General features: G+C 37.5%; 1 protein-coding gene across 2 annotated transcripts in view; it reads right to left on the bottom strand.

Annotated features, from left to right (window-relative positions):
• The window catches only part of NBAS (NBAS subunit of NRZ tethering complex), a 394,766-nt gene that overhangs the window by 365,738 nt on the left and 1,351 nt on the right, over positions 1–27,677 (bottom strand). The window contains exons 2-9 of one of the 2 annotated variants that reach the window (XM_050754036.1): positions 26,332–26,386; positions 24,555–24,591; positions 21,824–21,901; positions 21,386–21,433; positions 19,462–19,505; positions 7,277–7,410; positions 4,467–4,600; positions 2,306–2,404 (exon numbers count right to left, since the gene is read on the bottom strand). In XM_050754036.1, the coding sequence (XP_050609993.1) occupies positions 2,306–2,404; positions 4,467–4,600; positions 7,277–7,410; positions 19,462–19,505; positions 21,386–21,433; positions 21,824–21,901; positions 24,555–24,591; positions 26,332–26,386 (629 nt within the window). Of the gene's footprint in view, positions 1–2,305; positions 2,405–4,466; positions 4,601–7,276; positions 7,411–19,461; positions 19,506–21,385; positions 21,437–21,823; positions 21,902–24,554; positions 24,592–26,331; positions 26,387–27,677 lie in introns of those variants that run through there. The other variant, XM_050754037.1, reaches the window with a different exon arrangement.

Below are 27,677 nucleotides of genomic sequence, written 5' to 3'. Positions count from 1 at the left end.
AGGTGGGCGGATCACAAGGTCAGGAGATCAAGACCATCCTGGCTAACACGGTGAAACCCTGTCTCTACTAAAAATACAAAAAATTAGCTGGGTAAGGTGCCGGGCGCCTGTAGTCCCAGCTACTCGGGAGGCTGAGGCAGAAGAATGGCGTGAACCCAAGAGACAGAGTTTGCAGTGAGCCGAGATTGTGCCACTGCACTCCAGCCTGGGCGGCAGAGTGAGACTCCATCTCAAAAAAAAAGAAAAAAACTATAAAATTATGATATAACAGGATTTAACATATGATGTAACATAACAGGAGAACAAAGTGAAAGTTATTTGTGCATACACGTGGTAGAGTAAGAAAACTAAATACCCATCTTCCACAAAGGGAAGTAAATAAACATTGTGTAAAATTGGAATCAAGAAGTACAATGTAAGCTTTTTATTTAAATATATGAAAAAAATTAAAACAACCAATTAAAATAGCTAAAAGTGGTTACTTTTGGAAAGCAAGAAGTTGGGTGGAGGAGTCAGTTTTTAAATTTAAACACTTAAAATTATGTGCAAATACAACTCATAAAAATAAAATGTAAATATAAGAAAAAAATTTTTAAAAAGTCACATCTTGGTAAAAAAAAATACTCATTATGCATGTAATAGACTAAGAATTAATATCTAGATTATATAAAAATGTCAACAACAAACCCCCTATCAAAAGAAAAGAAATAAAACCAGCATTTCATAGATGAGAAAACATGAATGGCCAATAACATATGAAAAGCTACTCAGTTTCATCAGTAAGCAGGAAAGTACAAATTAAAACCAGAGTGATATATTCTTTTACATCTACCAAATCAGCAAACATTTAAAAGTCTCACACCATCAAGAGTACTACTGAGAATGTGAAACGAGAGAAACTTTCATAAGCTGCTGATGGGACTGTAACCTGGTACAAATACTCTGGAAAACATTTGGCATAATCTAGTAAAGTTGAAGATGTACTAACCTGACAATCCAGCATTGCCACTCCTAATTATACATCCTACAGAAACTTTCGGACATATATATCAGAGGAATGCACAATTATTTTTACCACAGTACTATCTTTATAACAAAAAAAATTAGAAACAAACCAAATTTTAATCTACAGGAGAATGAATAAATATGTTGCAAATTATTTGCAAAATGAAATGTCCTAAACAGTAGTTAAAAATGAATAAACTAAAGCAAAACACGCACCAAAAAGCAAGTCACGAAGTGAGAGCTGTGATGTCTTCCGTGTGATTGACTCCATTTACATAAAATTAAAACAGCAAAACCAAATATGAATGAGTGATAAAACTATAAAGAAAGCCAGAAAATCACGTACACAAAACTCAGGACAGCAGTCCTCTCTAGAACGGAGACGATGGGATCAGGGAAGAGCAGAAGGAGGACTTCAGTGTGTGTGTGTGTGTGTGTGTGTGTGTTCTTTTGTAGTATAATAATAAAGTCCTGAGTGTGTGTGTGTGTGTGTGTGTGTGTGTGTGTGTGTGTGTGTGTGTGTTCTTTTGTAGTATAATAATAAAGTCCTGAACTAAACACAGACATATGACTGAATAGAATACCAACTTGCATACGTTTAAGGACTTGTCAATAAACACAGAGTAAGCTCAAAATTCAAAACTCAAGTTAGATTTGTCTTACTCAAACTTTGATACTCTTCCCATTTATGAAACCAAACATTTAGCTTGGCTATCCTATAAAAAGTATGTGACTTCTGTTCTTAAGTAACGAAATTAAAGGGGAGAAATCACTGGAACTAGAAAATGCCATAAGGTTTCTAGTAACCCTCAATGTAGATGCAAATACATAGGCAAGTGGCATATGTGAATGACGGGACACAGTTGTTGGAAGGAACTGTGCAGTATCAGTGCAGCCATAACTACCAAGGAGAGAAAGAAGGGAATTAGCATCTACTGAGGCCATTCTGTATGAGGGCACTTTATATACAGTACTAGTTCTCTCACTAATTCTCTGAGTTAGGTATCATACTCATTTTACAGATGAGAAAAATAAGGTCCGGGGGTTAAAAGAGGAGAACAAATTCCTCAGTGAATATGCCCAGTGCCCCATCTAGCTCAGAAGAGCTCAGTGAGCCAGATGGATAAGCATGAATAATCAGATGACAACAATATTATAGATATTAAAGATAACTATGCACAAGAGGAGAAAATTAAGAAGTCAACATAAGAATCAGAATAGTTTATTCTATCTGAATCTATGCCAACATTTCTATGTCCACCTAATATTCCACTAAATATGAGAACAAATGGTTACTTACCTGTGACCAGGGTGGTAAATAGCTGTGTTGATTCCATGAGGATAATGACTACTGAAGCTGAAACAGTGACTTTCTTGGTAGCTCTGATTTGTTCCAACACTAAATTTAAGAAAGTAATTAAGAAATAAATACCATTAAACCACAATGAATATCACTAAATACCCAATAAAGTGTTTAGAATTTAAAAGACAGACAATACCAAATATTGCTGAGGATTAAAACAACCAGAACTCTGATACATTATGAGAAGGTAATTGATAAAACCATGTGGTAAAAAGTGTAGTTTTTTATAAAAATAAACTACATCTCCCCTACGACCCAGCAATCCCACATGAAGATAATGACCCAAGAGAAATGAAAATGTATATCCACAAAGACTTGTACAAGAATGGTTGTAACAGCATTATTTGCAGTGGCCCAGAACTGGAAACAAGGTTCTATCAATAGAAGAAAGGATTTTTAAAATCATGAGCTATTCATACAACAAAATACCAATCATCAATAAAAAGGAATAAACTAGTGATATATGTAAAAATATGAATGAATCTCAAAATATGATGAATGAAGGAAGACTTAGACAAAAGAGTACATACTACAGTCATTCCTAGGCATCCTTGGGGGACTGGATTCAGGATGCTCAGAGGATAACAAAACCTGCAAACGTTCAAGCCCTTGATATAAAATGGCATCGTAGGCCAGGCGGGGTGGTTCAGGCCTGTAATCCCAGCACGTTGGGAGGCCGAGGTGGACGGATAATAAGGTCAGGAGATTGAGACCATTCTGGCTAACACAATGAAACCCTGTCTCTACTAAAACTACAAAAAATTAGCCAGGCTTGGTGGAGGGCACCTGTAGTCCCAGCTACCTGGGAGGCTGAGAATGGCGTGAACCCAGGAGGCGGAGCTTGCAGTGAGCAGAGATCACTCCACTGCACTGCAGCCTGGGTGACAGAGCAAGACTCCATCTCAAAAATAAATAAATAAATAAAAATAAAATAATAAAATAAAATGCCATAGTATTTTCATACAACCCGCACATATCCTCCTGTATACTTTGAATAATCTCTAGATTCCTTATAATACCCAAGACAATGTAAATGCTATGTAAATAGTTGTTATGCTATATTGTTCAGAGAATGACAAGAAAAAGTCTGTACATGTTCGATACAGACACAGTTTCCGAATGTTTTCAATCCACAGTTGATCAAATCTACAAATGCAGAACACACAGATACAGAGGGATGACTGTATATTATTCCATTAACAAATTTTTAGAATGGGCAAAACTAATCTGTGATTTGAAAAAAAATTTAAACACTAGTTGTTCTGGGAGTGGGTATGGAAAGAGATTTATTGGGAAGGGGCGTGAGGGAACTTTCTAGTATGATGGTAATGTTCCGTATCTTTTTTTTTTTTTTTTTTTTTTTTTGAGACAGAGTCTGGCTCTGCCGCCCAGGCTGGAGTGCAGTGGCCGGATCTCAGCTCACTGCAAGCTCCGCCTCCCGGGTTCACGCCATTCTCCTGCCTCAGCCTCCCGAGTAGTTGGGACTACAGGCGCCCGCCACCGCGCCCGGCTAGTTTTTTGTATTTTTTAGCAGAGACGGGGTTTCACCGTGTTAGCCAGGATGGTCTCGATCTCCTGACCTCGTGATCCGCCCGTCTCGGCCTCCCAAAGTGCTGGGATTACAGGCTTGAGCCACCGCGCCCGGCCAATGTTCCGTATCTTGACAGAGGTTTGAATTGCACAAATGTACACATTTGTCATAACACACTAGCTGGTACAATTAAGATGTATGCATTTCACTTCATGCAAATTTTACCTCAAAATGAAGAAAACTATAAGCAAATATTAAACTCTAATTAATAATATGCATGCTAAAGCATTTGAGTACTGATATCTCCAAGTCACTATGAAATGATTAATAGCTGGATAGAGGGGTGGATATATGAATAGAAATATGATATAGCAAGCACAGTAAAATCCTAATTGTAGAATCCAAGTGGAAGTAATGGGTGTTCACCACACCACTCTTTCAACTTCCCTATTATATTTGCAGTTTTTCATAATAGGCAGAAAGGAAAAAAAAGAAATATCAAAATCTGACATTAAACCAGAGAAATAAATAATATTTCAAGTATGGCTTCCCAAAGTACATTTTTACCTTACAAGGTAACTTCTAAGTTCTCCTCGGTAATTGATGACCAGGAGTTCTGCAGACCACTGTGCACTTGCTTTATATTCTAAAAAGATCAACCCAGCAATGGCATAGCTTAAGTCACCTATAAAACTAGATGCCTACAGAAGAGGAGGAAATTAAGTTACTAAAAAAAAACTAGATAAAAGTTGACACATTCATAATCAGAGAATATCTGATATACTGGCTTCAGGTACACTTCATGCAAGATAACTTCAGAATTGCTCTGTATACTCAAGAATCATGCAAGTCAGAATGCCTAGATCTAGACACTCAAATCTAGACCATCCCTCTCAGACACAGGCTGAAACCACAGCAGTCCCTTTGAAGAAGATATTCACCTACATAGTAAATTTCTATTCAGATTTTATGTCAATTACAGAAAAAAATAAAGATAATGCCACCATTCAGCCTCTAAAAACTCTAAGAACTTGTTTAAAGATAGAAGCTTCCAAATGTTAACTTCCGCTGCCAGCAATAGCCTGTGGTTAAAAAAAAAGTCTCCAGTTTCCATTTGCCTAATCAGCAACCTAAAGGAAATGACACATAAAATACTCACTCAATGTTAACCTTTCTCCATTAACTAAATACCAGGCTAAACTGCTAAAGATTTGAAGGCCTGTACACCTTGGGAAGCACACAAAATAAAGCTTATCACCCATGAAGGGGATTCAAATATGCCAACCCAAAATATGCCACTTTGGCATAAGGATTATTTTGAGCTGAAGGCAACTGAGAATCAACAGATGCAGGAAAAATTCTTTGCCCTCCCCTTAAATGCCTAAAAACAAAGCATAAATTTATCTTTGTGAAAGTGCTCCTCAGTACCAGGAGGAGGAGATGGACTCATCCCTGGAGACCAGAAGTCATATCAGGATGAGTCTGTGCAAACAGACTTTATTAAAATCCCTTTCTTCCATGAATTTGTCCATGCATTTCTTAGTCACTTTCCCACAACTTACCACCTGAAAAAGCCAAAATTCCCTTTCCTTTGTCTAGTCACGTCTCAACAATTTATATTCCTTTATTAAAAAGGTATATAAGACTGGACGGGGTGGCTCACATCTGTAATCCCAACACATTGAGAGGTCAAGTTAGAAGGACCACTTGAAGCCAGGAGTCCAAGACCAGCCTGGACAGCAAAGCAAGATCCTGTCTCTACAAAAAGTTTAAAAGATTAGCCAGGTGTGGCTTCACTGTGATCACTATCATTACACCACTGTGCTCCAGCCTGGGCAACAGCAAGACTCTATCTTTAAAAAAAGAAAAAATGGTATATAAGCCTGAGTCTGACCACTTCTTTGAGCTTTCACGTCTTTTCTGAGAAGCTTCCTGTACATGTAAAAACATCAACATCAATAAAAACTCTACAATTTTTCTCCTGTTAATCTGTCTTTTGTCAGTTTAATTTGCAGGCCCCTACTGCTAAATTTAAGCAGGCAAAGTTTTTCCTCCCAAACCCCCCTGAATGGTTCCTCATTGTCTAGAACCACACAGTGAACACTTAATACATGGCTAGTCCAAATTAAGATATGTCATAAACACAAAAATACACATCAAATTTCAAAGATTTAAAATCAAAGAAAGAGCATAAAATATCACATTAATAATGTTTTATATTGATTACATGTTGAAATAATATTTTGGATATATTGGATGATATAAAATATAGTATTAAATAAATTTCACCTGTTTCTTATTTTAGTTTCTCATTGTTAAACATGAATAACAGTTACTGTTAAATAAACTTCACCTGTAGTTATCGTGTATGTGACCAAATATAAAATTACATTTGAGCACACATACAGCTCGCATTGTATTTCTTTTAGCCAGCAACAGTCTAGAAAATAAGAACCCAGACTCCTTAGTTGGGCTAAGATTCCCAGAATATGAGCACAACACACATTTTTAGTTTCTCCACTCATTATTTCGGAAAAAAATCATTCTCTCTATCACTGGTTTTCAACCCTAGCTCACCAGAATCAGCTGAAAAGCTTATGAACAATATTAATACCCAGGCGCCACACAGATCACATGAATCAGAATCTCTGTGAGTAGCGCCTGGGCAATCTGGTAATTCGTTTTTTTCTTTTCCTTATAAAGCTCCCCAGGTGATTCTAAGATGCAGCCAGAGTGAGAACCACTGTTCTAGCTGACCCTGTATCTTGTTCAGGTGATGAAGAAGGATACAAACTAAAAAGCATTAGATTCCTAAAAGAGACACTATTGACGGAATTGTCATACAAAAGTCATTTTGTTCCCACTCAATCTTAGTTTTCTAGACAAAATGAGAACAACATCTGCCCAACCTACTCGAACGGCTGCTGCGAATATAAAATCATAATATATATCAAAGGCATTAATAAAGAATAAACTAGTACACAAATACAAATTACTACTACCATTTGTTTTTCTCTACCCTCCTTTTCAATTTCTATTTCCTGTAAGGTAACAAATTCCAACTCCTCTTGAAGCTGTCCCTGTTGCGACAGACCACTGACTTCTTTCCATCACTAGAGCTTTATAATAACTTTCTGTACCTATATTTAGTGTTTACTTACTACCACGTGGTTTACATCTGGATAGTGTATCACAAAATACAAGGAATAAATATTGCATGTATATAGATTTCTAACTAGATTCTGGACATCTTAACTCCACGGCTTATTATTCTGATTTATATTTTTATTATCCTCCCCTTCACCCTCTTTTATTCAAGTACCTATACATACATGACATTGAAAAAACTATGTTTTCAATTTAAGCTATGTACATACCGGGGAAATGACAAAGAGTTCACTTCCCATGAGATCAAACACCCTCACAGTTCCTGTGCTTTCAGCATAGGCCAGTAGGGTACAATCATAACTCCATGCTACCCGTCTCCACTGGGGTTTCGGGTCTTTCGGAACTAGAACGAAAGAGACAAGGGGTGCTTTTAACAATATATTACAAAGCCAGTTAACGCTTTTAGTAACTGCAACTAAAGTAAGTATTCAAGTATAATAATTACATCATCTCCTAAGAATCTCTAGTAATGCTTCCCTCAATAAAAAAGAGCAGTTTCCAGAAACACACTTCAAGTAAGAGTGGGAAATACAAACCACTGCCAACTATGCCCTATTTATTTTAGAAGCAAAGTCTACTGATGCATGGTCTGATGAATGCTGAGCAGCCCCTGGTCTGGTAATGGCCCAGGAATAATACACTGCAAAATACCTGTAATATTGAGAGAGATCTAAAGCATATAGAATGGGCAGACAATATTAACAATTCTAATCCAATGAGTTTCGCTCCTCTAAAAGCAAAAAATAAAAATTGCAACTTGATCTTTTAAATACATCAAATACAGATGCCAAGATACAAATTGGGACTACACTAACATTGTATTAGAAAGGGGAGGAATATATACACATATATATATACACACATATACATACATACATATATAGAAAGAGGCAGGTAAATCAAGGACTCATGAGTCAATCACACAATTTCAAGATTTTGATAACATCTTAATAATTCTAATAACTCAACAACTGAACTTTTTTCTGTTCTGAATTTTCAGTAAAATAGAGAGAAAGGCTACCAGCTGCAAAAGAAGAAAAAGAGGATGTGAATTTCTAAGTCAGATTTCTTTGAGGTTTTTTATTGTTGTGTTTTGTTTGCTTCAGTTTCCTCTTATTGGAATTTCAGAACTGAAGAGTCAGGTAGACAGATAAGTGTTCTTCCTCTCCCAACAAGAATTCAAAATAATCAGGAGATTCAAGGTGACACCTCGAGTCAAGAGTAGAACAAAACCCAGAACATCAGCATCCTGTCTTCCCACGCAGTGCAGGTGGCATTACAACCTGCCGCCTCTCCACCAGGGCCTTACAATTGCCTCAAAAATGCTCCAGCAATGTATGGCCTTCTCTTGATGCCTCTGCTACTATCCCAGCTCAGGTCTCACCATCTCCTGCCTGGCGTACTAACAGGTCTTCCGCCATCTGTCTCTTCCCTTCTATTCCTTCCTCCATACTGTCAAAATGATATCTTTCTAAAATAACAAGATAAGCAGATCACATTCTTCTGCCACTTTAAAATCCCTGAAGGTTCTCCATTTCCAACAGAACCAAGTCCAAACTCCTCAATATATATGAAAGGCCCATCACAAAAGGCCCCATTGTAGCTTTCCAGTTTTGCCTTCTACCACTTTCTCTGTCAAATACCTAATAACCCACTCATACCACGCCAACCTGGCAAATGAGCAAATATGTGCCTTTTTTTTTTTTGAGACAGAGTCTTACTCTGTCGCCCAGGCTGGAGTGCAGCGGCGCAATCTCAACTCACTGCAACCTCCATCTCCTGGGCTCAAGCAATTCTCCTGCCTCAGCCTCCTGAGTAGCTTGGATTACAGGCATGTGCCATTACGCCTGGCTAATTCGTTTGTATTTTTAGTAGAGACGGGGTTTCACCATGTTGGCCAGGCTGGTCTCGAACTCCTGACCTCAGGTAATCCGCCTGCCTCAGCTTCCCAAAGTGCTGGAATTACAGGTGTAAGCCACCGTGTTCCACCCATATGTGCATTTTATACATATTGCTGCTCTACCCAGGCTGTTCATCTCCACTCTTACTCATCCTTCCAGGTCTAGTTTGTTACCCCCTCCTTCCTTGACACTCTTGAAAACTGGCTGCTCTGTGACCCCAAATATTCTGTACACACCTCTTGCATAGCATTTATCACATCATATTATTGTTTACATAATTATTTGCCCCACAAGTCTCTGAGGTCATTGAAATCAGAAACAATGTCTTACTCAACATTCTATTCCCAGGATCTGGAACACAAAGTGATTAATGTTTCACTAATGAGTGACACCTATGTCTCTCAGAAAAAAAATCTCTATTAACATGGCAAGGTAATGGTAAGGACCATCCCTCCAGGACTACCAATGAAATGTGAATTCTATAACAGAAGTCATCTATCTACCTAAAAGAAATAATGTGTAGAGTTCAGACTTCCCTTTACTTCTGTAATATACATTGTGGGAATATATGGGGAAAGTTTCTTCATTTTACAAGTTTATTTTGATTATTGATCAATAGTTTAAAAGCACACAAAAAAATCCCAGAGAGGTCATTCAGCATGGATAAGTCTAATTAATTTTATTAAAGCCGAACAAGATACTGCATACACTCTGGAACAGCCATTTTTGTAAGTGGGAATAACTTTTTTTAAAAAATCAGTTCCTTGTCTTTAGACTGCTAAAATAAAAAACCAAACTTCAAAGCAGACATAGGGGCAAAATAACATAGGTGCAAAATAACAAAAGAATAAAAAACTGGCAAATGCACAGATGCTACATAAAAACCAGCAAGATGACAATTTTGCTCTGAAAAATATTTATGTGCTAAGGAAACACTGCCATGTGATAACAGATTTTTTTCTCTTATTTCATTTTGGTAAGATAAATAGATTCTATGCACTACACTGCATCTGCAAGGGATTTGCTTTTACCATTACTTCTAGTTACAACCAGTAACTCCAGAAAACTCAGCATGTGTTTTGACCCAGATAAAAATACATTTTCGTTACAAGATAAGATTTCACGTAACAATGTGGAAATAAAGACTTTATCACTGGATTTTTCCAGTTGCTCGTGTGGCTTGGGAAAGAAATGAACAGTACAGATTTTTACAAAGCAGGTGTCAATGAAGTTGTCTGAAAAGTAAGCAAAAAACACTGATGGTAAAAGTTAACCAGCAAATTGACAACTGATATGTGCAAGGTGAAAAAGTTTACACCCCACTCATAATTTCATCAGCTGTAGCTCTTCAAATCTGCCCAATTGCCAAGCTCTTTGCCACCTCAGTGCTTTTGTGGATGCTATTTTCTCTGCCTGGAACGCTCTTTCTCTAACACTTCACTGGCTTTTTTTCATCTTTCAAGCTTCACTTTAAATAGCGCTTCCTTAGAAGGCATTCTGTGACCACCCTAAGTAGCCTCTGAGCCCCATTATTTTTCACCAGTCCAATGATTTCATGTCCTTCACAGCTCTTACACCAAATAATTATACATTTGTTCGTTATATCAGTCCGTTTTCATGCTGCTGATAAAGACATACCCGAGACTGGGCAATTTACAAAAGAAAGAGGTTTAATTGAACTTATAGTTCCATGTGGCTGGGGAAGTCTCACAATCATGGGCAGAAGGCAAGGAGAAGCAAGACCCGTCTTACACATATGGCAGAAGACAAAGAAAGAATGAGGAAGATGCAAAAGCAGAAACCCCTGATAAAACCATTAGATCTCGTGAGACTTATTCACTATCACGAGAACAATATGGGTGAAACTGCCACCCATGATTCAATTATCTCCTACTGGGTCCCTCCCGTGACAGTGGGAGTTATGGGAGTACAAATCAAGATGAGATTTGGGTGGGGACACAGAGCCAAACCATATCATTTGTCAGACTTTTTACTGTCTGCCTTATTCGTTAATCTATAAATTCCAAAATATCAGGAGCTGTGTCCATTTTGTTCATAATGTTTATGACCAGTGCCTAGTACTCTGGTGGGACATAACAAACACCCAAATTCTCAAGGAGCAGACTTCAGTCCAGTGCCCATTTACCCAAACTAGAAATGGAAATGAGCAAGAATTTAAAAATAATAAACACTGGGTTCTCGTCTCAGTGCTACCACAAGACACCTGGGTATGACCTGGGTATGGCCTCAGTTTCCTCATTTTCATAGTGAATTCAATGAACAATCTCTCATGTATGTACATTCTTTACTTCCAAGTTAAGAACCAGTGAGTAAGGGCAAACTAGTGGGAATGGAAAGACATCAGAGAAGCCAAATATGTAAATGTTTAATAGTGTCGCCAGAAGAACACAAGAGAAAAACCTTAACAATTATGCAATAAGAAAGGCCTAAATATAAGAAATTCTGACTTTATAAAGAAAAAAGTGACAAATGGTAGATGGAGGGAGGGAGGGAGGAAGGAAGAAAGGTGGGAAAGAGGGAAGGAGGGAAGGAGGAAAAGAGGAAAAGGAGGAAGGGAGGAAGGGAGGGAGGGAATTCTCTATGGAAAAAGATGCCACAACAAATTTAAAACAAATCAATTGGGTAAAAACAATACCCATAAACTTTGCAAATTTGAAGAAATCTACAACTGCTTATCTAGAAGCTTAATGAACTTAAAGCAGGATAAACTCGAAAGCCATCAAGGCACATGATAATCAATGTCTGACAAACAATAACAAAGAGAAAATTTTAAAGCAGACAAAGGGGCCGGGCGCGGTGGCTCAAGCCTGTAATCCCAGCACTTTGGGAGGCCGAGACGGGTGGATCACGAGGTCAGGAGATCGAGACCATCCTGGCTAACACGGTGAAACCCCGTCTCTACTAAAAAAAATACAAAAAACTAGCCGGGCGAGGTGGCGGGCGCCTGTAGTCCCAGCTACTCGGGAGGCTGAGGCAGGAGAATGGCGTAAACCCGGGAGGCAGAGCTTGCAGTGAGCTGAGATCCGGCCACTGCACTCCAGCCTGGGCGACAGAGCGAGACTCCGTCTCAAAAAAATAAATAAATAAATAAATAAATAAATAAATAAAAAATAAATAATAAATAATAAATAAAATAAAGCAGACAAAGGAAGGACAGACACCTTATATCTAAGGAAACAATAGCAATGACTCCCAAGTTCTTGTCAAAAACAAAACAATGACATCTTTAAACAGCTGAAAGAGCCAGGCTCAATGGCTCATGCCTGTTATCCCAGCACTTCGGGAGGCCAAGGCGGGCAGATAACGAGGTCAGGAGTTCGAGACCAGCCTGTCCAAAATGGTGAAATCCCATGTCTACTAAAAAATACAAAACTTAGCTGGGTATCGTGGTGCATGCCTGTGATCCCAGCTACTTAGGAGGCTGAGGCATGAGAACTGCTTGAACCCAGGAAGTGGAGGTTGCAGTGAGCCAAGATCGTGCCACTGTACTCCAGCCTGGGTGACACAGCAAGACTCTGGCTGGCCAAAAAAAAAAAAAAAAAAAAAAACCTATATCCAATACCTGCACTATATCCAAGAACCAAATTCTTTTAAATGTGAAACATTCATGAAGACAGAATATACGCTAGGCCATAAATCAAGCCTCAATAAATGAAAAAGGTTAAATGTTCTTGTTTATGTTCTCTGGCAACAACAGAATTAAATTAGATGTAATTAACAAAAAGATGCTTATATTAGAATAGGCTTAAATGTTTATATATGAAAAAAAGTTTAAATTCAGTAATCTAAATTTCCACCTTCCATCTACAACAATGAGAGCAAATTAAATCCTGCATGCAGAAGAAAGGAACTAATAAGGGCAAAAATCAAGGTAAGGAAAAAAAGAAATCCACAAAATCCAAAACTTTTTTCTTGAAGAATACTAATAAATGGACAAAACTCTGGCCTGACTGATTTAAGAGAGAAATATCAAGTACAAATCTCAAAACCAATAGAGGGGATGTCAGTACAGATCCTACAGACAGAAGGGTACTAGGGAATATTATAAACATTAAGCAAATAATTTCTACAATTTAGGGAAAAATTCCACAAAAACTAAAATAAAAGTAAACAAAAATTTTTAAAAGCCTTCTTAATCTATTTTAATTAAACTCAAAATTTTAAATTGATTAATCTAATTAAAAGACTGCTTACAAGAAAACTCCAAGTTTCACTGGTGAATTCCATCAAACATTTAAGGAAGAAATAATTCAATTCCACACAAACTGTTTCAGAAAATAAAAAAGGAGGGAACACTTGCCAACCCTTTTCAAACCAGCACTACTCCAATACCAAACCAGAATGACATTACAAAAGAGCAATCTAGATACCAATATCCTTCATGAACGCAGACGCAATAATTTGCTATGTTTTATACAATTATCTGCATAAATGCCTCATGATGATTTTCCCTTGCTGGTGGAATCAAATACAATATCTAGTTGCTTGCTGCTCAGAGATCAAGTTCATAAGCATTTCCTGGATTATCTGGATAGCTGGAAGACCATGTCCTAACACCTAAGTTGCTATCCAGTAGAAACGATCAAAAAAGATACTCTGGAAAATGCTTCTTAAACTTCAACCTAAAAATAACTCTTTTTTTAACAATCTATCTTTAAGTGAAGAAATCAGATTACAAAACACTTATTTTCATAGAACATATCTTCAGTAACAGGTCCAAAAATTCTATGACACAATAGATAATAAAATGTTGATAGTATTTATCTCTTGGTGTTGAGTTTATTTTTCTTTTCTACTTTTTGCTCATTTTAAGTTTCTAAAGTTTCTACGAAGAATGTGTATTATTTTTTCAATAGGAAAAAATTACTTTATCGAAACTTACAAAAAAGGGAAAACAGTTATCATACAATCTGAGGATCCTGAATCACAATTCTGAAACAAAATGCTTCATTTCAAAGTCTGGGTGTTTCAGTCAGGCCCAGTGGCTCACAGCTGTAAGCCCAGCACTCTGGGAGGCCGAGGCAGGTGTGTATCACTTGATGTTAGGAGTTCGAGACATGCCTAATCAACATGATGAACCCCCGGCTCTACTAAAAATACAAAAATTAGCTAGGCGTGGTAGCAGGTGCCTGTAATCCCAGCTACTCAGAAGGCTGAGGCAGGAGAATCACTTGAACCCCGGAAGTAGAGGTTGCAGTGAGCCTAGATCACACCACTGTACTCCAGCCTGGGTAACAGAGTCAGACTCTGTCTCAAAACAAAACAAAAAAAACCAAGTCTGGGTGTTTCAAATAGTCTATCCTTCCCAACCTTTTTCCTGTCAACACACACAGAGAAAATCATATTTGTATGGCATCTAACAGTAAACTGATGAGGCTGCTGGAAGCCAGAGGCAACCAGTAGAGGCTCAGGCTGTCAGAGTGCCCATCCAGCCACAGAGGGCTGATGGGACCTCACCATACCTATAGTAGGCAAGTTGCTGTGTACAATTAGGAAACTCCCATTTATGGTATCTCAAAATCAAAAATATGAAAAAAATCTGTTGATTAACAGAGTACAACTCTTTTTAAAAACTCTAATTTCATGTGCTATTTTCAGGTCATTATTCAGGTAGAAAGAGAAAACTGAATTACTATTTATGGCCTAACAGAGCCAAAACAAGTTACAATCCACATTTAAAACATTCTCAAATGGCACGTATTTTATAAAACAATAATTGAAAAATATCAAAGTAGAACCAAATAGCTCCTATTTCAGTTTGTAGACTCTGCAATATGTAGTTTCAAAAATGCATTAACAACAATCTGGCTCCTTTTCTCCAGGCACACACATGAGATATCATTTGGCATATGGGAGTTATTCCCATAAAGATGAGTCAGATAACAAGCAAATGATCATTACCTCACATTATGTGAAATGGAAAGAAGCCATTAATGCAGTATTAAGGTCATAAATTCACACACTCAGAAGCCATCAAAATAAAACATTAGCTCTCAAAGCATTATCTTCTTATCCTTGCTGCCACATTAACTGTACACACTAAAAACTCTGACAAATATTATAATTTGTATAAAATACAGAAGGGTAAAGCTTCCCATTTTCATGTTAATTTGTAGATTTCTTGGTTTACTTACTGGCTAGGAGCAGGTGTCTAATGTCAAAGCTCAAAAGAACCCTGTATATCTGAATCACTCCAACACTCTAAGCATGCTCCTCAGAAACCTATCCCAGGCCCCCCAAGCCCAGTGAAAGGCTGCACCAGATAAAAAGGCAGTTGAACACCCACCAAATTATTCTTCTGGGAACTCTTGACCTTTACACGTTATTTAAGCAAGGCCTGGTCTACTCTAATAAGCACTGGTGAGGAAACTACAGAAGGTATATTCAAAAAGGGCTAGAGCCCCAAGCTTTAGATATTCACACTTAAATACTACCTCCCCTTCTATTATTCCCAAAAGGGTTAGACAAACAGGTCTTCTTATCCACCCTTATTGCTCTATTCATGCCATGTATACACATGTATACATAAGGAATAAAAAATACTAATGCCATGATAAGTATCCACAAATTTATATATGGATCATTATAATATGCATAATATAGACAGTGTTATATATAATAAATATATATATACACTCTTGTGAATTTCTAAAGTTAAACAAGAAACAGGCAAACAAACTTTGTTGGTATATACGTTCATCCATAAAAACCATTTGAATAGTTCCCAAGTGCTATTACCCACTTGATAGGGTCAAAAATTGTGTGCCTACAGTATGTCAGGCACCGTGCTAAGCACGAAAAAAAAAAAATGTATGTTGAGTAAGATATGAACCCTGCTGTCAAATAATTTACAAACTAACTGGGAATCCAACAAGTAAATCAACAATTACAAAAGGAAATCAGGCAAGGCGCAGTGACTCAAAGCCTGTAATCCCAGCACTTTGGGAGGCCGAGGATGGTGGATCACCTGAGGTCAGGAGTTCGAGACCAGCCTGGCCAACATAGTAAAACCCCATCTCTACTAAAAATACAAAAAATTGCCAGGTGTGATGGCACGCACCTGTAATCCCAGCAACTTCAGGAGGCTGAGGCAGGAGAATCATATGAACCCGGGAGGCAGAGGTTACAGTGAGCCGAGATCATACCACTGCACCCCAGCCTGCACGACAGAGCAAGACTTCGTCTCAAAAAATATATAAAAATTAAATAAATAAGGAAAGCAGACTAGGTAAGTGTTGTGATATAGGCACAAGCAACTAGTTGGGAAACATGAAGATGTACAAATGGTGGGAACAAATACAGGGAGAAGAGCTGATGCTTGATCTAAAACATACGAGACTAATTAATTCAATATAAAGGTAGGAGCTTCCGAGAAAAGGAACCATCTGTACATGATGGCATGAAGACATGAAGAACACAATGGAGTTAGAAAATCGCACACTGTTTAGTGCTAGAACGTAAGACATATGGCAGGGAATTCTCACAGGATAGACAGGCTGATTGTGAAAAGTCTTTTATCGTAAATTAGAAAAACTGAACTGTATTCCAGTCAATAGCAAACAACTAACAGATTTCAGGCAGAATCATAGTAACAGTAATTATAACAACAGCTTAACATCTCCTAAGTACTCATGGTGTGTCAGACACTGTGGCGAGAGTTTTACACTCATTAATTCATCTAATTTTTCCACAACTCAATTTCATAAAATTATGCCCATTTTACAGATAATGAAACTGGGGCTCAGAGAGGTAAAGTAACTTGCCCAAGGTTTCTAGAAATCTAGAAAGCAGTTAAGTCAGATGTGAATGGTTACCTGCTAGAATAGTGTTTTTTAAATGATCAATTTGTCAAGGAGTATGAAGTGTGGATTACTAAAGGGCATACAGAAGAAAACTTTGTCAGCAGACTGTTGTAAGACACCAAGCAAAAAACGTGAAGAGCCTGAACTAAGGCTGTGATGGTGAAAGTACACAAGTGGAATAAAAGAGCTATTTAAAAAGGCTGAGCACAGTGGCTCACGCCTGTAATGTCAGCACTTCGGGAGGCCAAGGTGGGAGGATCACTTGAGCCCATGAGTGCACCAGGCTGGGCAACATGGCAAACCCCTGTATCTATCAAAAATACAAAAAATTAGCTGGGCATGGTGACATGGACCTGTAGCCCCAGCCACCTGGGAAACTTAGATGGGAGGATCACCTGAGCCCAGGAGGTTGAGGCTGCAGTGAGCCATGATCATGCCACTGAACTCCAGCCTGAGCGAAAGACTGAGACCCTGTCTCAAAAAGATAAATAAATAAATAAAATTACTATATAAATAATAAACAGGCTCCCAGGGCTTGGTAAAGTTAAGCTGAAAGTGATTCTTCTCCATCATGGCACTTAGTACAATTACAATGATTATCCGTTCTCTCTCTCTTAAAGGCTGGGCACAGTGGCTCACACCTATAATCCCAGCACTTTGGGAGGCTGAGGCAGGAGAACTGCTTGAGCCCAGGAGTTTGAGGCTAGCCTGGGCAACAAGGCAAGAACCTCGTCTCTACAAAAAAATTTTAAAATAATAAAAAGTTAGCCAGGTGTACTGATGCGTGCCTACGGTCTCAGCTACTCAGGAGGCTGAGGCAGGAAGATCGCTTCAGCCCACAAGGTCAGGCTGCAGTGAACCATGATCACACCACTGCCCTCCAGCCTGGCAAGAGAGTGAGGCCCTGTTGCCAGGCCCTATCTCAAAAAATAAAAAAAATTTTTAAAAATTAAAAATAACAGTATTTCCATGAGGGAGTGGGGGAATCTTCTGTATTACCATATTATAGTTCTGAAAACTACCAGTGCCTCCCACCTCCTTGCTCTCTATTGATGTCAAATATATATTTTATCCTAATACTGTTTTAAGATAAAATATTTATACTGCTTTATTTCTATTACACAAGAAAATCATATAAAGCCCTAAATACAGTGCCAGGCATACAGTAAGAACACTATAAATGTTTGTATATAAATGAACACAATGACCATGATTACCATCATTATACTTCCTACAACAATTACACAGTTAAACTAACACAAGATCAGACAGATGGAACTGCAGGTCCTGTAAATAAAACAAAGGTAATAGATGCATTTTCCTAAAACCACTCTCTTTCTCTCCCATAAGGTTCCTTCTACCTTTTCTTTTTTTTCTTTCTTTTTTGAGATGGAGTCTCACTGTTGCCGCCCAGGCTGGAGGGCAGTAGCGTGATCTTGGCTCACTGCAACCTCCTCCTCCTAAATTCAAGCGATTCTCCTGCCTCAGCCTCCTGAGTAGCTGGGATTACAGGCACATACCATTATGCCTGGCTAATTTTTGTATTTTTAGTAGAGACGGTGTTTCACCATGTTGGTCAGGCTGGTCTCGAACTCCTGACCCTGTGATCCACCCACCTTGGCCTCCCAAAGTGCTGGGATTATAGGCATGAGCCACCACGCCCAGCTCCTTCTGCCTTTTCATACACTGCTCCTGCAGACCGAAATACTCCCTGTCTTCTTCTACCTTCTAGTCATTCTTTTTTTTTTTTTTTTTTTTTTGAGGCAGAGTCTGACTCTGTTGCCCATGCTGGAGTCCAGTGGCTCAATCTTGGCTCACTGTCACCTCCATCTCCCAGGTTCAAGCGATTCTCTTGCCTTGGCCTCCCAGGTAGTTGGAATTACAGGCATGTGTCACCACGCCTGGCTAATTTTTGTATTTTTAATAGAGACGGGGTTTCACCATGTCAGCCAAGCAGGTCTCAAACTCCTGACCGCAAGTGATCCGCCCACCTCAGCCTCCCAAAGTACTGGGATTACAGGTATGAGCCACTGTGCCCAGACTACTCATTCTTAAAGTTGCTTTCCAAAAGTCATTTTTCTTTCTCAGCCATCTCATCTGCCACCCCTGGTTGAGAAATCTCATGGGATTTAATTTTTCCTTAATTAGATTTGTCAAAGTTTGTAATTATATATTTGAGCATCTATATGCTTCATGAGATAAAAGACCAGGTCTTTTTGCTCACAATCATACCTCAAGCACCCAGCAAAACAGCACATACACATAAATTACAGTCAGTAAATTTTTGCTGAATATATTTTAAACATGACCAAATCCTAGACTTTTTACTAGTCTGTTTCTAACTCTTGACTTACACCTATTTATTTCTGCATTTAATCCAAAATAAAAGGCTACAGACAGTTAAAAATACTTCATCCCAAAACTGGCTTAGACATTTTTTGGAACCCAGTTTCCAAATCTCACCAAAATGAACCATTTTAAAGCAAAATATTTAAGACAGTAAAAAAAAAAAAAAAAAAAAAAAAAAAAAAAGCAGTTATGTTGTTTAATTATTTTAATAGTCATGATAATCCTTAATAAACATTTAATATCTATCCTAACTTTTAAGAAACATTGTAAACCATTGCACATTTGAAATTTTCATTCTTTAAATATTTTGGAAACTCTTACCTTGACATTTCCCGATAATGGATGTAAAATCATCTTTTGCAGACCTGTAAAACATGTAAAATCAAGGCAAAAGTTTTATCATAACATTGTATAGAACCATAAAATACCAGATACTGTGGACTAGATAGTCTCTATATACAATGCTCAATCATTTCTCCTCTCAGACATGGTTTTGTGGCTCAATTATGACCCTTTTGTCAGTGACAATATTTTCTTCCAACCTTCTTATTGCATCAGATACACAGCTACTTTGTATGGAGATATATACATGGAATATAGTGACACAGCCTAAGTGAATTTACCATGGTCTTTTCATACAATAGAGATGTCTGGTCCCCATCCCTAAAGGTTCTGAATCAAGAAATCTGGGATGGGGCCCAAGCAAAAATATTTTTTTGCTGGATACATCAATCCTAATTAAGAACCACTGGTCTGTATCATATTACAAAGTTTGATCACTTAGGGGAAAAAAGTCGTATTTTAAGAAATCAAAGAGCCTTAATACGTCACCATATTTAAATCAATAACCTGTTTTAAATCTGTGATCCTGAAATATATACCAAGTAGCATAATTACTATAAAATATTTAAAAATGAAAACTGGCAAACCTTCTAGAAAATAATTTAAAAACAATTATCCAAAACCTTCATGTCGGTAGCGTTTGACCTAACAATTCTATTTCTATAAAGTTATCCCCAGGAAATAATTACAGATACATATGAATATCAAAAAAACTGGTATGGTCTCATTTATAAAGGAGGAAAATAATATCCAGTATAAAGAGATTAAACTTCGCTATGTGCACTCAAGGAAATATGGAATTACTACAGTTGATCCTTGAACAACACAGGTTTCAACTGTGCAGGTCCATGTCTATGTGGATTTTCTTCTACCTCTACCACTCCGAGACAGCAGGACCACCTTCCCTTCTTCCTCCTCCTCCTCAGCCCACTCCATGTGAAGATGACAATAATGAAGACCTTTATAACGGTCCACTTCCACTTAATGAATAGTAAATATATTCCTCTTCCACATGATTTTCCTAATAACATTTCCTAAAGAATGAACTCATTTTTCTTAGTTGCTATGGATATTTCTTTCATAACTGATACATTGTTTAAAAATAAAACACCTGAAAAGTCCAGTTTAGAGACGTCTTTAGATGTGTATATAATACCACTGAATGTCTCAAGACGACAGACAGCATAATTGGTCTCAAGTAATACGTAACCTTGGTCTTTTGAACACCCATATTCAATCTACAGTTTTGAACCAACAGAGCAAAACCATCCCTTTTTTTTTTTTTTTTTTGAGATGGAGTCTCGCTCTGTCGCCAGACTGGAGTGCAGTGGCACAATCTCTGCTCACTGCAACCAGTTCTCGGCTCACTGCCTCCCAGGTTCAAGCAATTCTCCTGCCTCAGCCTCCCGAATAGCTGGAACTACAGGTGCACGCCAGCATGCCCAGCGAATTTTTGTAATTTTAGGAGAGTCAGGGTTTCACCATGTTGGCCAGGATGATCTCAATCTCTTGACCTTGTGATCCGCCCGCCGCAGCCTCCCAAAGTGCTGAACCATCCCTACTCTTTTACACCTTCCTGAGTGTCTGTTTAGCTGATGTAGCAGTAAATAGTCAAACAAAGTGATTTCCACAGTTCTGGAGGATAGGCCTCGTTTACCAAGAAAGTAAAATTTCTTAAGAAGCAACAGAATGATCTGGGGAAGGAGAAAGATAAGCATATAACTCTGAGAAAGCATCCTTAATTTTCCAACTGGCATAAGTTGGTGTTTGACACTCACAAAATTAAGTGAGTTAAAAATAAAATCCTTTTAAATATACCCCCTATAAAAATCTTAGTTTCCATTTACAGAGTAACAAACGTTTCTCAAAGGAAATCTTGAATATGAATAATATTAACAATTACCTGATTTCCACACACTGATCTTGAACAGCAGCCAAAAGCTTTCCATTGCTTTTATGGAGAAGAAAGAGGGGGAAGAAAATCTATTATCAATATCTGTAGCAGTTTTCAACACAGATGGAATTATTTAATAAGTTTAATAATTATTTAATAAGTTTAATTTTTAACTTTAATAAGTTAAAAATCATTTCTAAATTTGTTCACATGCTTTAATTATCCATCTTTTGACCTTACAATTAGATGAGGATATAGGTACAAAAGCATACGAAATGATTTAATACAGCATGAATTAACATGTTTAAACAATACTAAATATTTGCAACAAAGAGATTTACATACAATAAAAAGACTGAAAGCCATGAGGATTCCAAAATCAACATCCATAATGAAATGTAAAAGCAAATCCAGATAGAAACACATATGAATTTTACACTTCCTTACCTTGCTAGTACCAAATGCCAGTTTATTTGTTTATTAATCAAGCGAACCAGTCCATCAGGGAGCAAAAAAGGTGCAGGGCTGAAACTACAACACATTAGTTAGCTTAAAATCTACTCATGAAAACCACATATAAGCAGACAAAGAGCACATATACTTACAGAGAGACAGAGAGAGATTTTTTTTCCATTAGAATATAAAATTTGAATATTAGCAAATCCAAAACCAAAAGTTACTATTTGGTAGCTGAAATTTGACCATATATATTTCTCTATTTCCAAAAAACACAGTGGTGTGTTCAAAGGTATAGTTATGTATTTCCCAGGAAACAGCCATCTAGCATACCAATGACAGAGCAGAGTACACTTACACCAACCCTTTCTGCTCTAACTACCTAGGAACTCTGGCTCAACTGTAACAAAAACAAATGTTAGCATCGAGTTAAACTCACAAGAAAGAAAGATAAATTTCCAAGTACTAGAAATGAAAAGGTCACCGAAAGCTAGAATTGGGCACAGGGTAAAGAGAGAGACAAGGACTCAAAACAGGACTTAGCACGCAGGCTAGGAAATGAGCCATTGAACCAAAGAGAGGACAGGAGTTGGAAGTGAGAATCCTGCAAAAGCAATGACTGCACCAGGTCACTTAAGGAACCAGAAACACTTCACCATAGGCCCAGGGAGACTACAGACTCTCTTCTTCCCTGGAACCACGGTTCTGTGGAGGACCGGAATCAAATCTCCCATGAAAACGTGAAAGTCCAAGTCTGTACTACATGCAAGACCAGATTACAATTTCACTTTACTCACATGATGGAAGAATCTGCAAGCGTAAGTTCAAAATAAAACCATTCACAAAAGACACGAAACTACCCACTATAAGTGATAAGTAGACACAGCAAATTAGAGGACTAATACCTGAAGAAATCAAGAAAACAGATGGAAAAGAAGAATAAAGAACATAATTCCATGAAAGAAAAATAGAAAAAAAATACATTATGGAAATCAGAAAAGACAAAATAGGATTTCAAAATGTTAGTGGCCAGGCGCGATGGTATGTGCCTATAGTCTCAGCTACACGGGAGGCTGAGGCAGGAGGACTGCTTGAGCCCAGGAGTTTAAAACTACAGTGTACCATGATCTTGCCTGTGAAGAGCCACTGTACTACAGCCTGACCAACACAATAAGACCCTCTCTTTAAAAAAAAAAAATATATAAATATATATATATGTAACACATTTATGCTCATTTTTTAAAACACAAAATAATATCAAAAGGCAGTTACAAAAATATAATGAAGATATGAAACATGTATGTGAATACTATCTATATGAGGATAATTTCCTCTGGAAGGGAAGGGAAAGGAGAAAGGTAAAGGACTTGAGATGTAACATTTTGCATAAAAAGAAAAAGAGCTAGTTGATACAGGTTTATTATATTGTCAATAATTCTCAGTATAATTAAAAGAAAAGAACTTTTTTAAAAAAATAAGAAAAAGCTACTTGAAACAAATATTGACCCCAAAACCTTTGGGTTTAATTACCATAAACTCAAGAGCACAAATGGAACAATAATCTTTTTGAAAGTAGCACATCATGAGACAGATTAATCACTTCATGGTGCATTTGCAACCTGTACAATGATCAACACAGCCAATTCAAGGACAACGGCTTCTCAGGAGGAAGGGAGACAAAAAGATACCTTGTCTACTTACGACGCCTGATCATAAGGTTCTCATACAGAGGATAGGGCTTGTATCAGAGTTAACTTTTTGAGTCTTCCTTCTCAATAAATAACAAAAAGAATTATCAAGCAGTAACCTGAACAAGACAAGCTTAACATCTTATCCAAGGGTGTTCGGGACTAACAAGTTGTCACCTGGAGAGGTCAGAAAACACAGCCCACCTCCCATACTCCTATCCTCTACTTCCACTCTCTCTTCCTACTCATTGCTCTATCCTATCATAGCCCACACCCACAAAAAAGTGATACAATTAAGTATAGAAATGGTAAATATGTATACATATATACATATATATACATATGTATGCACATACACACATACATAGAGTAAAAGCAGAAAGACATTGGAGCAAGCCCTAGAGAAGTGCCAAAGGTCTCTTCTATGGAACTATATTATCTCTGGAACTTTATGACAAGATATTCCCAGGGAAAAAGCAATCTATCTAAATAATTCTACAAAACAATTCCTACGCATGTATCTAAAAGCAGAATTATAACTTTTTTGTCATAATAATTATTTCTTTGTTCTTTCTAAAGCTGGAGATTAGCATCCTGCCTGAAAATATACTTAGCACTCAAGGAATTAAAAAGTATACAAGAACTGAAACCTAAAGAACCTTCTCTGATACACAGCAGTTGAATATTAACCACAAGTGAGATGATGTGACAAGAACAAAAATGTTTTTTCAAAGGTATGCAAGCTACAGATGCTTCATATGGACATTCAAGACAAGCCTGAGAACAGTCATCAGAGGAAGCAGAAATTGTCATGAGACATTCTTAATAGCAACTAAGGGAACAAAAACTACTCTAAGTCTACTGAGATATCTTGTCGGATTATACTTAAATGTTTGAAATGTCTCATGCTGAGTTTGCCTGAATGTCAGCAACTTTCTCATGATCTAGAATTCATTTATGAAAACAAATCATATATAGAATAATATTGCTTATATTTGATGTTCACACTGTTTATCTGAAGAACCAAAACTCACCTGTACCAGATGTATTGGCGTAAAAATAATAAACGATCTGTAATTAAAAGAAATGGCAAAGCCAATTATAAATCAGTTGTTCTTCAAGAATCATTTTCAAATTAGATTTATAGATGACAAATCTAAAATATACTACAGAGTGAGTCATTAAAAAAAATAACACAACTCTTAAAATGAGAGACTAAATATAACCTAATATACATTATAACATTTACAGGGTCATATATTTATTAAATTCCAAGTTTCTGTGTTATTCAAAAGTTTCAGGTATTTCCTAACTGTTCAAGAAATAAAAGTGGTTTGAGATGTTAAATTTAATCTAAGAAGCTTTCATGAAACCATGGACTAGAAGTTATAATAATCACCCCTTAAAAAACAAAATATTTGTATAAAAATTAAAACAAGATACTATTTTACACTTCATAGCGAAGATTTTAAACATAATAATACCTCAAATGGGAAAGCCCATGGAAAACAAAACCTCTAACATGCTATGAAAAGACAATGCTTTCTATCATCCTATTTTAAATGTACACGTATGTGTGTACCTGTGTATGCAGTTAGGTATACATCGATGGAAAAAGATCTAAAGAATAACAGATTCTCTCTAGGTGGTAAGACGAGGACAAATTTTTTTCTAATTTGTAGTTATCTATAGTGTCTGTATTTCTACAATGAATTTTTATTATTTGTACGCATTTTCTAAATTCTTAAAATTTAAAGCATTTGTCATTATGAAAACTGAATATGCTAGTGTTTCTTGTATCAGAAGATAAAATTAACTAAAATTAACTATAATTTTATCAGAAGATAAAAGTATAATCAGAAGATTATAGTTAATTTCAAGTACTTCTGTGAAAATGAATTTTCTCTTTATAACGAACTTAAATTCACTGGTATAAAAGGATGGACTTTGGAGCCAGAAGACGTGCAGTCAAATTCCAAATGAATGACCTTGGGCAAGTTTTCTTATCTAAAAACGTAAAGGAGCACCGACCCTTTCTGGTCTGATAAAAGGACTCTATCAATTAATATGATAAACCTGTCGTGGCACCAGCTCAGTAAACCTAGTGCTCAATCCTTTCTCAGACTCTTGTTAGTTCATACGTAAAATCTGTCAGGAGTTAAATGAATACCCTGGCTTACCAAATGTGTAATTTGAGTATCTCTGACCAGATGTATCGGAAACATCACATAAACCCCTTAAAATAGTCTCTCAGGGCATTTTCACCTTCAACATCCACAGACTTTCTGAGACTCATACTGGCTTTGACCTTCATTCCTTCTAGAACAGCGGTCCCCAACCTTTTTGGCACCAGGGACTGGTTTTGTGGAAGACAATTTTTCCACGCACCCTAGATCCCTCACATGTGCAGTGCACAATAGGGTTCGCACTTCCGTGATAATCTAATGCTGCCACTTATCTGACAGGAAGTGGAGCTCAGGTGGTAATGCTCACTCACCTATCGCTCACCTCCTGCTGTGCAGCCTGGTTCCTAACAGACCACAGACTGGTACCAGTCCACGGCCCAGGAACTGGGGACACCTGTTCTAGAATACACCCATAATGGTTAAACCAAGGCTATATACTTTAAGCTGCATTAAAAATGTGCATGTGTAAATATACAAATGTATACATATACATACATGTGTCTATATATATATATAATTAAACTCAGATAACACGTCACTTTTATTAGTCTCCACACCAGAAGTCTAAAGAACACATTTTAACTGTTAACCATATCATTACTGTAGAGAAATAAGCTATATTTACCTCGAATTGCTTTCGTGATGATAAAGGATGCACCATGCTTTCGGTTGCCTCTAGGCTGGAATTTAAAACAAAGCCCTTACATTTGAATCCTCTAGTATTAGACTAGTATTGCTTATACAATGTAAACTTATTTTTATTTACTAATATCCAGAGTTTTGGGCACAGGGAAGCAGTGTCTTAAAACTACTTAAAGACTGAATGTGCAGGTGCAGTGGCTCACGCTTGTAATCCCAGCACTTTGGGACGCCAAAGTGGGCCAACTGCTTGAGCCCAGGAACTCCAGACCAGCTTGAGCAACATGGCAAAACCTCGTCTCTACAAAAAATACAAAAATTAGCCAGGCATGACGGTGCGTGCCTATAGTCCCAGCTACTTGGGAAGCTGAGGTGACCTGGGAGGTTGAAGCTACTGAGCCCTGATCATGCCACTGCACTCCAGCCTGGGTGACAGAGTGAGACCCTGTCTCAAAAAAAAAGAAAAAGGTAGACTCAGGATGGGGGACAATAGGAGTAAAGGGAGCATAGCAGAGCTACAGGCACATGTCAGGACTAACCTTGCAGGTAAGAACAAAGATTGAAGCTAGAAACTGTTTCCAAATCAAATACCAATCCAAAGACAAGAGAAGTCAAGGCCAAAGACCACACTGGTTGCCAATTCAGCACACTCTATTGAAGCTGTAAGTTTTGCTCACAGGAAAAGTGGTCATATCTCCAAGGCAAATTCATTGACTATCTGTTGTATATCCATCCAGACAATGCTACTAACAAAACATACAGCGATACGTAATTGCTATATTAAATAATTCCATTCCATAAGTATAGACTGAACACACTGTGGGTAGGTTCATGACACTAGGCACTGCATAAGGTGCACTACAGTGCTGTCAAGAAAAGCACAATGGACACACAGTAAGTGTAGACAGATTTTTTAAAAAACAGAAAAGTTATTTCACTCAACAAACAAGAATTGATGGTGGGATTCATGCAAGGCACAATTTGGCCCTGGGGAGAGATATAAAGATGAATCAGATGTAGCTGCCCTCCAAGAGCTTATAGTTCAACAGCTGAAATCAATAGAATGCAGAAATCGATAGAATGCAGAAATCAATAGAATTCCCCCACCCCCAACACATAAACACAAAACAAAGTGCTAAGGGTTTCAAAGTAAGTTAATTCTGTGGTTACTTTTTTGGAATCAATTTATGCTAAGCATTCTGAAACATTACTGCAATTAACCAATGAGTGTTAAGGAGTGGAAACTTATCTAACCAGCTGCCGCAGCAACAGCTTCCTAGCTGCATAACCCAAAAAATATTCACATTAAGACAAATTAAGCACTTGAAATTA

This window comes from Macaca thibetana, chromosome 13 (assembly GCF_024542745.1).
Source record: "Macaca thibetana thibetana isolate TM-01 chromosome 13, ASM2454274v1, whole genome shotgun sequence".
Taxonomy (NCBI): Eukaryota; Metazoa; Chordata; class Mammalia; order Primates; family Cercopithecidae; genus Macaca; species Macaca thibetana.
The sequence above is the reverse complement of the archived record's forward strand: the minus strand, read 5'-3'. Positions and strand labels throughout refer to the sequence as shown.